Source organism: Manacus candei, unplaced genomic scaffold (genome assembly GCF_025592945.1).
Source record: "Manacus candei isolate 608988 ecotype Guabito, Panama unplaced genomic scaffold, ASM2559294v1 h1tg000028l, whole genome shotgun sequence".
Lineage (NCBI taxonomy): Eukaryota > Metazoa > Chordata > Aves > Passeriformes > Pipridae > Manacus > Manacus candei.
The window spans coordinates 38,024,307-38,037,409 of NW_026138076.1; the positions used below are offsets into that span (position 1 = coordinate 38,024,307).

Consider the following 13,103-nt stretch of genomic DNA (forward strand, 5'->3'; position numbering starts at 1 on the left):
TAATAGGATTTTTTTTAAAAATAAAGCTGAAATCCATGAAATGTCAGCAGCAGGAGAATTAACAAAGTGGTTTTGATTTTTGGACCGTATTGTTAGAAAAACTTGAGTTCCTTCCCTTGTTTTCACTGGAAAAGGAAGAAATAGGAAAACCGTATTTTCTTTCTCCCATTTCACAAGGACAAGGAATTTCATGGCTCAGTAAATGGGGTTTGCTGCCTCATGTTGCTGAGTGTCTCCGTGTCCTTCAGTTAGGGGTAGGTTTTCAAGATCTTAGATCTAGTATCTGCCTCTGTACTTGAAAATACAGAAGCGAACAAAGGTTTGGCTGTGCCCAGCGATAAACATCTGCCGTGTTGATTTGCACCACATAACATATTGTGGTTAATGAACAAGGACATCCCACCTACCAAATACAGCTGAGGCCATGAGCCTGATAGCCTTATTTGTTGTCAGAGTGCAAACCTGTGTTTGGAATCTTTTGTGGCTGTTATTAGCGTCTTCCTACTTTGGAAGGGATGGAAAATCCTTCAGTAAATGGAAAAGTACCTGTCAGTCTAAAGCCCCAGTGGAAGACTCAGAGAGGCAATTAGTTCTCAAGGGCATTTCCTAATTAGATGGTGGGGTGATGGTGGTGGAAGAGGTGCATTTTTTCTGAGAGACGACTTTGGCTTTCCTTATCATAACTTCAAGCAATTTGTAGTAGAAAACACTCTGTACTAGTTGCTTTGTTATCTAAAGAGAAGTATGTTAGGAGGTGAATTTTAATGTTCTGGCTATGCGGAAATTAGTTGGTTTTGTTTTTCTTTAAGCTTAATAGAAAGATAATTAGGAATCGAGTCAGAGACTGTACAGTCCACTTTGATCAGTGCAAATACAAATGCACCTAAATTCCTTATTGTTATTCCATGTGATACAGCCTTCAGAAGCATCCTGAAATTTTACTGCAGAAATAAAATAATAAATCAGATTTCTTACTCTTACCAAACTGATTGATAGCAATGAAGTCATGACTGTTTTATATTCTATACAACTCCAAAAAAATTTTGAAATAAATGCTTGAGATAGACAAGCAAGATTTTTTTTCTCATCTGCTTCATGCATATTTGATATTTGAGTTCTCTGAAGGAGCTAATTTCTTAGCTGAACAAGAAAAGGATATAATTAATCAGTTGGTTGAAATGTTTGGTCCTGTAATTTGACTGGCATTTTAAACTTTGGTCTGCTGTCATGAAAGAATTCCTTATCAAGTTGGTGGTACCAAAACAGGTACATAAAAATGAATTCACCATGCGTATAAAACTTAAAAAGGCTTCTCTCACCATATATAGTAGTATGCATGTCATATAAAGCAGGGATTTTAAGCTTGGAAGCAGATGAAATCTGTCAAGTTCAACTGTATGAAGTGGCAAGTATGTATATAGAAAACTCATTTGTTTCCGAAACTATAGGTAGGATAAATCCTGTTTATTAGCCACAGAAAATGACTGATTGTAAACCAGAAATAACATTGCAACTTAGTGGTTGAGTTATCAGGGGTCACCTTCAGATATTTTTATACAGACTACTAATTTTCACTCCTAACCACTTTTCAAAGCACCGTACTCCTGGAATACTGTTCAATCCAGCCCTGGAATATTTCTGGGAAATGAAAAGTAAAAGTAGAGATGAAACTTGTGAAGTTTTTATACATATTTTAATCTGTGTTCAAAGATTTTTGTTTTCCCCTCCTTTTTTTCCCTCTGAAATGTTGGGGAAATGTAAAATGTTATTTTTTCCTGCAGCTGCACTGGATGTTTTTCTGCCAGTCTTCTCTGCATGCAGGCAACAGAAGCAGCAACTATTTGCTCAACTGCTTCTGATGCAGACTCCTCTGTTACATCTGCTTGACTGAAAACAAATCTTGAAGACTGAGCAAGATTTGGTTTTGATTGAATGCTGTGTGAATCTCCTTGCTAAGGATCATAAAGATCATCCTCTGAATGAAAAAACACCTTGTTACCCTAAGCATGGGGAGGATGTCTGTATTCCCATGGTAAGCCAGCAGCTACTTTGGGACAAGGCAGCCTGTTACAGAGAACAGAGAAGGTCAGCATTTAGCACGAGCTCACTTCAGCTCTGTGGAATAAAGACATCCTTCCAACCACTAGAAGCGCTTTTAAACCTCACAGTACATCTCTAAGGAAAAAGCTATTATGCAACAACAGTCTTAAAGCATTGACACCAGCAACCCATAAGGCTGATAAAAAAGGAAAAAAGTGCTAGTAATGCACAGATGGCCTTGTGTTAATGGACATTGCTTATAATTAGATTGGTGAGGAAAACCTTTAGGGCCTGAGGTCTCATGTCTGAAAATGCTGTTGCAAAGTCCTTGGGGTTTTTGTGCATATGTGAAAGTTTCAGTGACATTTCATTTTGGTGAAGAGTAGAAATTAATATTTCCAAACATTAAGGCATGCTGTTTTGGTATAAAGGGAAATCAATGCTGATTTGTTTTCAAAACTTTGCTTTTGTTAACATGCAGACCTCAAGATCGTGGTGGAAATTGGACACTTTTTGGGAAGTGTGGTTTTGGGGTAGAGGAGGGGAGCAAAGAATTTTGCACACTAGTTCAATTCCAGCAGCAGAACACAACTATGCAGAAGCTCTGTGTGAGGCCAAGCTTGTGTTCACCACCTGGGTCTGTACAGCATCTGTGAAGTTCATAAAATTTTTGCTTTAAAACAGAAAAGCGACAAAAAACCTGCATAAAAGACAATTGACCTTAGTCATACTTGGATAGTACTCAATTTAGTATGGGAAACTTTTACCCAAACCTAAATTCTAGAAGATTGTGCAGTATAACAAGGCTGCAACATTAGGCAAAGTTTTAGCTCATTTTAGAGTGTAACAGTGCCATGAACAGCCTTTTTTCTTAAGCAAGGTGCCTCACATAAGATTTTGTAGAGTTGTCCCTCTGACAAAAGATACAAAATCGAGTTTTTCATAAAATGTACCCCCAGAAAGTACTGTCTGCATTTCAGAAGACTCCTTTGTTTACTGTTCTTGCTTTCTTATTTTTCAAAGTTTTCATGGGAAGGAAAACTATGAGTATGAGAAGGGTGTGGGAAGTAGGGATGACATCCAGAAGAAGCATGGAATCAGGAGATTTGGTGGAACTGGAGTTAGAGTAGATTTAGCTATCTACCGGGTGGGAATAAACATGCTCTAAAGCTGTTAGCTGACTGTTAGTAACTGCTCAATCTGCTCAGGAAAAAGATTGCAAGATAAAGGTAAGCATGAAATGGTGCCAGTGGTGGGCTCAGGAGAAAGGTGTGCATTCCCTGAGGAAAATTGAGGGGTTTGGAGGATTCTGTGTCTCTGAAAAGAAGCAGGATTGAATTTTAGCTCTTGCTGCTGGCCCATGTAAGTGAATTGGTGGCAATGCAGAAAACCGTACAGATATGTTTTTTCTTCTCTTGTTTTTCCTAGACACAAGAAACGACGTGCAGAAGGAAAGTTACTTGAAAGAACTCCTTAAGGAACTGCCTGAGGCTCATTACTGCCTGTTGAAGTACCTGTGCCAGTTCCTGATAAAGGTTGCTGAACATCATGTGGAGAACAGGATGAACCTTTGCAACCTTGCCACTGTATTTGGACCAAACTGCTTTCAGTAAGTTGGGGTTTTTACTTTTCCCCATATGCTGACAGGGAGTCTAATGGAGCAGATGGTCAGAAATGTAGCTCAGGTGATCGGATGGAGGCAACGACTGGGGCTCTGTGTTAAATTTCAGTGCTAAAGCTATTGTTTGAGCTGAATGGGAGTTGAGTTACTCTTCCATTTCCTCTTGCTGTTTTGCTAAACTTCTGATCAGTTTTGTGTTGCTGCGTTGGTAGCAGAGCAGGAGTATAACAACGAAAGGCCTTCAGGCTGTTTAAGTGCCTTTATGAGAACAAGGAGACTTGTGCTCATACAGGTTTCTTCCTTTGCCCTCTGTTAATACGAATTTGTCTCTGCAGAAAGCTTTGACAGAGGATGCCTGGGGGAAAAGGACTCCTGTGTAGCACCCAGATGCTGTATAATTTCTAGAGATGGATACTGAATTCCGTATGCAAATTTGGCCTTGTGTTCTGGTGTCTGTCCTCAGATGCCAATGATTCTGAGTTCTTTGTCCCTCTAGTATATTCAGAAGCTGCTCTGGAACTACTGGGGGTCCCCTGGTTTCTTGAGACTCCTTACTGGACTCAGTAGTTTTACTGGGTTCTTTCACTGGGCACAGTTCCTAGGTGCTTGTGCTGAAGATGTGTTTTATGTGCTAGTGAAGCTTGCAGCAGTAGCAAGAATAGTTATTTCCAGGTGCAAGAACACACTTGAGTGAAAAGGTTCCTGTTGAGTCCCTGGTGTGATGCAGTGCTGCATTAGCACCTTCACCCCCGTCTTGTCTGCGGTGAACCCACTTCGAGATCTTAGATGTGGGAAGCACGTAGGGAGTTCAGTTCAGTCATCAGTCTTGGAAGATGCGTGGTATCTCCAAGAAGAGACAAGTGTCTCGATGTTGGATTTGTACTGATCTTTGTAAAATTTCACTTGGGAATAATACTGAGTTGCCTGGTAAGACTTAGATTAGATTAAGTGCCTAATGAGACTATCTCCCCAGGCTTTCTCCATAGCCAGTGGAAAGAAGTAGATTTCTTTAAAGATAAATAACTGAAACGGGGTTCCTTGTAATATATTGAGCCAGTTCCACATACTTAGGCTAGATGCTGCCTTCTGGGTTTTTAAGGAACATATATTTTCCATTGATTAGGAAGAGAACATGCAGAAAGGAGACATTTAAGCTAAAGTTTGTCCTAGAGACTACACTGCTGCCTTATCTTAAGATGTTGCTGGTGGATGATGAAGGTGAGTTTCCAGATTAAAGCATTTACTGTGTTAGTGCAAAAAGATAAAGTATATTTTGAAAATAATTGTTTTCCTCTCCAAAAGAAAGAATACTCAAAAGACAGTAGTGTGTGTGGGAATGCATGGATATGAGAGTTACCTGGATATGGAAGCACAACATTGCAAACTTCTGACAAGGAAAAGCAAAATAATTTTTTTAAATTGTCTTTTTATGTGCACTTTGGGAATTTCTGTCTAAATGTATTGGTAGAGTTAAGAGCAAACAAAATAAATTAGAAGAATTTGAGTTCAATGGCGAAATCTCTATGACTCAAGCTCCCAAGTGGCTATTAAATAATTTTTAGTTTACTCATCACTTCTTTCAAGAAAGTTTGAAAATTAGCTCTGCATAGTTTTTGGTGTAGAATGCAGAGAGCTGCAGTTTGGAATTGCAGTCGGCATTTCTAATATTAAATGAAAACATACATCGTAAAAGCTGTGTAGTTTTTGCCACAACTGATCTCTGCTCCTAAGATGGCATAGAAAACATGTAATGGTTTTTATAAGGTACAAGGGCTGTACCTTACAAAGGTAAAGGGTGGAATCACATCATTCCATCGCAGAAGACTGAGAAAGGCAGAGTTCACTGGAGGTGAAAACCCAAGGGCTCTTGAAGCCATTTATGAGTGTAACCAACCCAGCAGTTGTGACACATGTTGAAATAAATGCTCATGTGGCAAAAGAGGCAGTGAAAGGAAGGCTTGACACTTAACAAATGAGTAATGCATTGTTTAAAGATCCGAATAGGTCAGAATTATGCATGTAGATTTTATTTAAGCTAAGTTTCACAGTGTGGTAATTCAACTATGTATTTCATCAGGTCTTGGTCTGTTCAACATAGTTTGCGATTGTGGTCCAGACACAAAGATTGTGAGGAACAGTTCAAATACCCTTTTCTCCTGTGTTAATGGATGCAGTCTTAAATTCCTGGAACTGTGACCATCTGTATCAACAAAGATTTGATAGGGTGAGGAAAGAACTTGCAGCACTAAACTTTGGGCGTTGGGTTTGGCCAACTGGTTGGCCAAGCTTCCAGAGAGAGATCCTCAGAACGCAGCTCAGAGCTCTGGAGTAGGGCTGCCTGAAGTCTGCTTGGCAAGGGCTGTCTGGCTACTGGCTGCAGGCAGCCCCAGGAGAGGGTAGCTGCAGAAATTAAATATCAGCAGGCGGCTGAAGTGAACACTCCTCTTGCTTTGCGTTGTTTGTTCCAAGCAGCGTACGGGGTGTTTCTCTGCCACAAGGAAAGAAGGCTTAGCATTCAGCTTGTCAGAAATTACACTGCTTAAGCAGGAAGATCTAAGATTTTTCTGTCACAAATTCACACTCGTGTCTAAAATTAATGTTGGAGTCTGTGTAGTTAAGGCACAATGTCAGAGAAGATGAAGCCCATCTGCTGATAGTGAAGGATTACTTTTTGTGAGGTATTTTTAGTGACATTTTAGCTATTTAAGCATATTATCTCCTACTGCATAACTGAAACTGTTTAACAGTTGAATATATCATGCAGAAATAAATCCTGCTGTTTGGTCACTTTCCAGACATTTAGACTTCATTTTAATTCTCTTAATTTCATTCTGTTTCTCTATGTCATGTAGAAAAACATGTAATGTAATGATATCTGATTTCCTAAACTTTCAGCCCTTACTGCTTTTATCTTATCCACTGCTTCCCCTGCTTCCCTACTTGCTGTTTGACAGACTGCACTGCTGCTTTTCTAATAAAAGGTTATCTTGTGCTTTCTGTATTTCTAAAGAACAGAAGAAGGGAAAAAATGGCTATTTGCATTCCTTGTAATGAAGTGGGATATAAGATATAGGAAGATGTAAAGGGCAAGGTCAAACAGCTCAAAAGATTTGAGATTTAATTAACTGTTTTCTTCCAACTTGGATTGTTCAAATTTATTGTGATGGAAGGCAAAGGTCAAGTATATTGAGAAATACAACCCTTGAAGAACAACAAGCATGAAGGAACATAAAAAGTTGTCTTTTCTGTCGCTGGGGTAATCTGTGTAGAGTATTAACACTTGCAGTGTGGTTACTCTTAGAGGAAGTTATTGTCCATTGACCTAAATTTCAGCCTTGGTAGAGACAGAGCTTTAGTTATGGCCTGCTGTGTGGTCTCTTCTCAACTCTCACAGCTTGTGCTGGAAAGGAGAGGACCCGCTGAGTTTTCCCTCCTCTTCTCTGTTCTCTTGGAGCTGGGTATCAGAGGGGCTGCTGCACTCGTCCTGTCCTTTGGTTGGGATTGTAAGACATGAGATCTACCAGTTAGAGTAAGCAGAGGATCCATTTGCACCCATTTTTTGCAGCGGTCTCTCAAAGAATGATCTGAACATGTGACCTCCATCATTCAAGCCCTCATTAACTTGCTTGTGCTTCATTCCAGCAGAGATTAAGCATGTTGTGAGGGATTGCTCCATCCCCCCAAAAGTGGCTGGCAAATGCAGGTAACCAGTTAGAGTTAGATGCAGTTATTTATGTATGATGAGTACGTAACAGAAATTACCTCAAGGGTTGCACAAGAAAGTATTAGGTATGGAGGTATTAGGTATTGTCTTTGGATACAGAGAAAATGGTAGATCTTCTGTAGGGTAGCCGTAGGTATTACAGACATGCTGAACTTGTAAGAATTAAAATCTAGTCTGAAGTTATGCATGACTGTCTTACCTTGGTTTCTAGCAGCCTTGGAGGCTACACAGATTGGGTATATGAAGCTGAAGTGGGGCTGAACTAGAACTCCTCAGTGCATAATATTGGCCTTTGAAACATTGTATGAATGGGCTTTGTTTTCAGGAAGTGCATCAGTCTTAAAAACAACTGTACATCCAGGATCGGTGTCAAACTGGGTACTGAAAATTGTTGTTTAAACATTGATTATTGCATATTGGAGCATGCAACCATAACCTTTCTTGCAGGGTTTATGTAAATTTTAAATCCTACATTTTCCAGCAGGGTAAAGGAATTGTTTTCTCCAAGAATTCAGTATGCTACACCCTATGATGCCAGTTTAAAGCATCAAACATAATATAGGAAGGCCATAAATGTTCTCATGCATAATCATGTTAAATACTTATGAGTGCTTGCCTCCTCTTTGGAAATTGTGTAAGGAACTATATTGCCAAGGCTTTCTGAGATATATTTTTGTCTTTTCTTCTGTTTCTTTTCTGTTGTGTGCTTAGTTTTGTCATCTGGGGCCCATTGAATGACCTTTATGTAAAATAAACTGAAGATTGCTGAAGATGAATTGCTCTCTTCATAAGTGGAGGGGTGTTCTGGCCAAATTCCATCTCAAGCCTTCTGTTCTCATAGTGAACGCCCACTCCTTTAAATTTGTCTTTTATCATCTGTCCTGTGTCAGGTGTTATGATATTTTCTATTTCATCTCTTGAATGAAATAGTGATTATTTCAATAGGAAATGCTCTGTTGTTTTGGTTTTGCATTGGGTGTTTTTGTTTTTTTGCTGTAAAAGCTCCATTAAAGTCAGTTACTGCTGTGGGTTGAAAATGTTTGTCCTTCTGATCTTAACTGAGGATTGGCAATAAAGCATACACCCAGAATTTAAGTGGAGGACCAGTTTCAAAGGAAAAAATACAATTGAGTATCCTGAGTTGGAATGATTCCATGAGGATCATGGAGTTCAACTCCTGTCTCTACACAGGACAACCTAAAAATTAAACTGTGTGTCTTAAGTATGTTGTCCAAATGCTTCTTGAGCACCAGCATTCTTGGGAGCATGACCAGTTCCATGGGAGCCTTGTTTCAGTGCTCAGCCACCCTCTTAGTGAAGAACTTTTTCCTGATATACACAAAACAAAATGGTGTTTTAGTTCAGCAATACAGCTGAAATGCAATTACAAGGGGTGTTTTTGAAGAGCTGCTGCTTAGAAATGTTTGGAGGTGAGAGCAGTGTACTTTGAGAGTGGATGTTAGGCTGTGGGCTGCCCTTTGTCCCCCTTTGTGTAGGTTTCACTCTTTAAGATGCCTATTCTCACTGTAACTTTGTGATAAAAAATGGAACTTTTGCTGAAGCTAAAGATATTGCATATAAATGAAGACAGTCTACTCTATCTGCTCTGTGTTGCCTGTGTTACCTGAAGTTTGCATTATGCATCTGATGCAAATAATGGTTAGGCACCTGAATCTGATACAGAAAATTATCCAAAACAGATTTTAACAGGCAGGCAGGTAGATACCTCAAAATTGACTCTCTAGTACCTCAGAAGCTAAAATGCTTCTTTAAAATCTCGGTAGTGTCATCTGTCATTTCTTTTCATCCAGACTGGTGAGACATAAGCCTGTAAATACTGCAGAGCATGTAAATGAGTCATACAGACAGAGATGAACACCTGTCTCAGGTTAGCTAGCGTTGCTTTATCTTTGGGTACCTGTTAGGCTCCGATCTTGCACTATAGTCTGCAGACATGAATATGGGCCTGTTTTCAGATGCACCAGCTTGTGGTCCAGTGTGTTAGGACAAATCACTTTTGTCAGTTGAAGTACACGGATAAGTTGTGGCCACGAGGTCATGGCTGTTACAGACACAGTAATGTCTGTCTAGAGGGACAGAATAGACTGTCTGAAGTTGTAACTTCTAAATGTTACAGCAGGTCTGCTCTCAGAGTCTTCAGTTGCACTTGTTGAGGGACTCATGGGCATCTGAGGTACTAGCAAAAATGTTTTGTGAGGGCTGGAGAAACAAAAAATCCATGAAGTGTTCCCTGTCCTTTGAGTCCCGTCATTTCTGGCTGGATTCCCTAGGAGAATGGTAAGGTGACTTTGTGGAGCTCCTCTACAGAAGGTACTGTACAAACAGCAGAAGTAGGAGTCAGAGGATATACCCTGCAGTGGTTGTAAAGTAGGATTACAGTGCTGTCATTCCACGAAAGCTACTTCTGCAAAGCCACTTAGGGAAATGGTAATATGCATGTCAGACAGGGTAGGGTCAAACACTATTGGGAATTCCTAATGAGATGGACCCTTTCACATGGAAATCTCTGCTTCTCAGTTGTGACAGGGAGCTGTCAGCAGTTGTTGCCTGGGGAAATCAGTTCAGTGATCTCAGTTCAGTTTATTACAGACAGATAACAACATCCCAAGTCCTCCTGGCCCCTGTTTCTGCTTGAAGCAAGTTTCACAGGTGTGGTGGATGACGACAGAGCCTTGTAGTGATGCCTGTCTCGTGTCAGATGCAGAAATGTTGGTGTGTGTTACTGCATCACTCTCAGTAGAGTCTAGAGATTTGCTGTGTCATAAGCCTACTCTGCACTTAGCCTGTTACAGCTTGTTTACAGAGATTCTGATGTAAATTCATTTAACTAATGCATGAAATGTAAGTAATTCTTTCACAGTGAGTTAATCTGACCCTACGTCACTTTAGTTCTGGGTAAGAGTTGTGACACAGAGCCTTGAATGTGGCTTAACCCATTTAAGACTAGCTTTCCTGAGCATCACTATAGAAGGAGACATGCACATGGTCTGGGAGAACACAAGAACATGTGAGCATGGATCTGCATGGACAGGAGCTGCATGGAGCTGCAGGGGTGGGCCAGGGGCCAGACATGCTGTTAGGACATTGTGCAGAAGTGTGAAATACTACTGAGTGTCATATTTTGAATTGAAGAGCTAATAACTTGATCCTATTCCCAGTTAATATTTTCACTTTCAGCACTACTGCTTTTTCAGCTTTTAAGTGGCTTCATCAGTAATTTGGATCTTGAATATCCTGTAAAACTTTTGGTATTAATGCACCTTTGCCTTTCGCCCTGCTTAACTGAGTCAGACACTGTTAATGCTGGTGCCTGGTTTAGAAAAAGCATGTTTTTTCCAAATAATTAATATGTACTGAGCCACTGTGCTTTGCACACAGATTGTTTGAAGCACCTTCTGGGAAGGACAAGGTATCCAAGGAATCAGGAGGGGACGGTAGAAAATTTGCTCTGCCTATGCTATGTATCTGTCCATGACTTTGCAAGCTACCGCTCAGTGGGAGTTTTCCAGCTCAAATCACTAAGATAGACCTGAATTTATCAACAGTTTTTCTTCTAGAAATAACCACAGAAATTGCCTGTTTATGCTTCCCTTCTAGAAAACATGTTTCTGGTAGTGAAGCTCATGTTTCTGGTGCTACTACTGAAGTGGTTCCTACATCTGTGGCTATAAGGAGATCAAGTCCCGCTATTCAGGATTTTGTATCTGGAGTAAATTGTGTGCCTATCTCTCTAAGCAACACAGTTGTAATGCCTAATTAACATGAAAATAGACATAAAAGAACCATGACTATGAACACAGTTTTGCTGTGATGTTTTAACAGGATCCTCACAAAAGAACTTGTAAAATTTGCAAGGAGTAGGATGTGCATCAGGAAGGTGGTGAGAGAATACTTTCTCAAAGGACTGGGTTTTTCTAGTCAGCTGAAGATTTTTCTAGTCAGTTTGCATTTGTAGATGCAAACTTTTCAGACTAAGAAGAGCTAAAGTAAGATACTATTTTTTTACATAAATTTTCAGAAAAGTCTAGCTAGACTGGTGGATCATTCACTATGGCAACAGATGGAGTTTAGTTTGTATAAATAGGCAGGGTGGTGCATGCTCATAATATAAACTTCATATCTTCAGCTCAGCATATATTTTTTGCAAGAAAAATGTCACCATGGAGAGCTCAAAGAGTATAATAGTCCTTACCGTGATGGAAGTCTAATAAACAGCAATTAAATGAAAAATAAATTAGAAATTTTGTAAAATATGCCTGTTTAAGTGGCAGAGAGATGGCAGTGAATAAAATATAGTACATTGCCCTTAAAATAAATCAAACCATACTGCTTGCTTAGTTACATTCAGAGAGAGGTGTTAAAAATTACTAAAACCATGAGCTTTAGCCTTGTGTTCTGCATATCTCTCCATACATTTACAGAATTGTTTGGAATAAAATGTTAGACTTTTCACAAATTTGATTTAGTAAAGTTTAACTGACAAGGTAATGTGAGGAAGGGAGGGCAAGAAAGCCATGGAATTATTCAGAAATGAAATACTGTTTCTATGCTTTCTGGAAACTTTGTAGACTGACCTGTTTTGCAATCAGAGATTTTTGATGTTAGCTGTTCCCGGTAGGGAGATGTTGGCTGTAGTTCCCAGCAGATGGAGTTTAGGGAAAGGTTCTGCTATCTGGAGTCTTTATTTTGACTTGTGCTCTAGTACATTTCTAGTCCTTTTCCTGGAAATGAGGTTCACAGGGATGCCAGGCTTCTTGTTGTACTCTATTTTGGAGAAACAAATCAGGAAGGTAAGAGTCAGGATTTGCCTGAACTAGCAAGCAAGCAAGCTCTGCACTATACCAACTGTGGAGCATATCATGTAACATGGAAAGAGGGATTTCCTTAAATTCAGGATTGTTGCATGGGCCTATTGGTAACATACACTTTTCTTCAGGCCAGTTAGTAAGTTTTAGTGAATGTGACATTCTTTGAGTTGAATTGACCTGAGTATACATGCACGTCTGTCAATACCAGTTGTCCTATTTGTTCTTTATTTAGTTGGAGGCCAGGTTCCACCCTGATGAAATCAGTCAATCAGTTGAGACTGACACATTTTTTACACTTGCCAATGTTCTACAGTGTAAAATAAGGCGATCCTTTAAAATTCAGGTCCTACTACTCTAGCATGTATTAAATGTTGAAATGATAGCAGTAAAGATTCTCTTCTGGAGTTTACAAAGATGTGTTCTGCTGTAGTGGGATCCTCTCCCTGTTGACATATGGATGTACTACAGAGAATAAAGTATTGAGAAGGATCAGCAGCATGCAACCCTTACAAAAAGCACTTTTTGATGGCAAATTTCTGGGAGCATCTGCTTTCAGTCTTCTTGTTGAAATGCACAGCTGGCACCAATAAGCTGCAGTTGCAGTTTTACAGTAGGTAATTATTTATAAATTTTAATTTGCTGATTGTAGTAAACAATGATTTGCTTTCAAGTTACATCCCTGTAAAATAGCTCAGGTGGCATTTGTTTAGCTTTTGGGGGTTTGGGTTATGTTTTCCTCTCGTATAACCGCTAATTGTCCTCAGCCAAAAGATACTTGAAGCTTTATTTTGTTTCTGGTTTTTGCTTCTCTGCTTCTTCCCTTTAAATCTTTTGTGTTTCTTTACTCCTGGTCTGCAGTCTGCCGCTTTATAAGGTCCTTAGAAAATTT

The 13,103-nt window shown here is 39.6% G+C and overlaps 1 protein-coding gene across 8 annotated transcripts in view; it reads left to right on the plus strand.

The window, feature by feature from the left end:
- FAM13A (family with sequence similarity 13 member A) overlaps nt 1-13,103 on the plus strand; it is a 139,987-nt gene that overhangs the window by 24,065 nt on the left and 102,819 nt on the right. For all 8 annotated transcript variants that reach the window (XM_051789729.1, XM_051789728.1, XM_051789730.1 and 5 more), the window contains exon 4: nt 3,469-3,649. In XM_051789729.1, the coding sequence (XP_051645689.1) occupies nt 3,469-3,649 (181 nt within the window). The remainder of the gene's footprint in view (nt 1-3,468; nt 3,650-13,103) is intronic.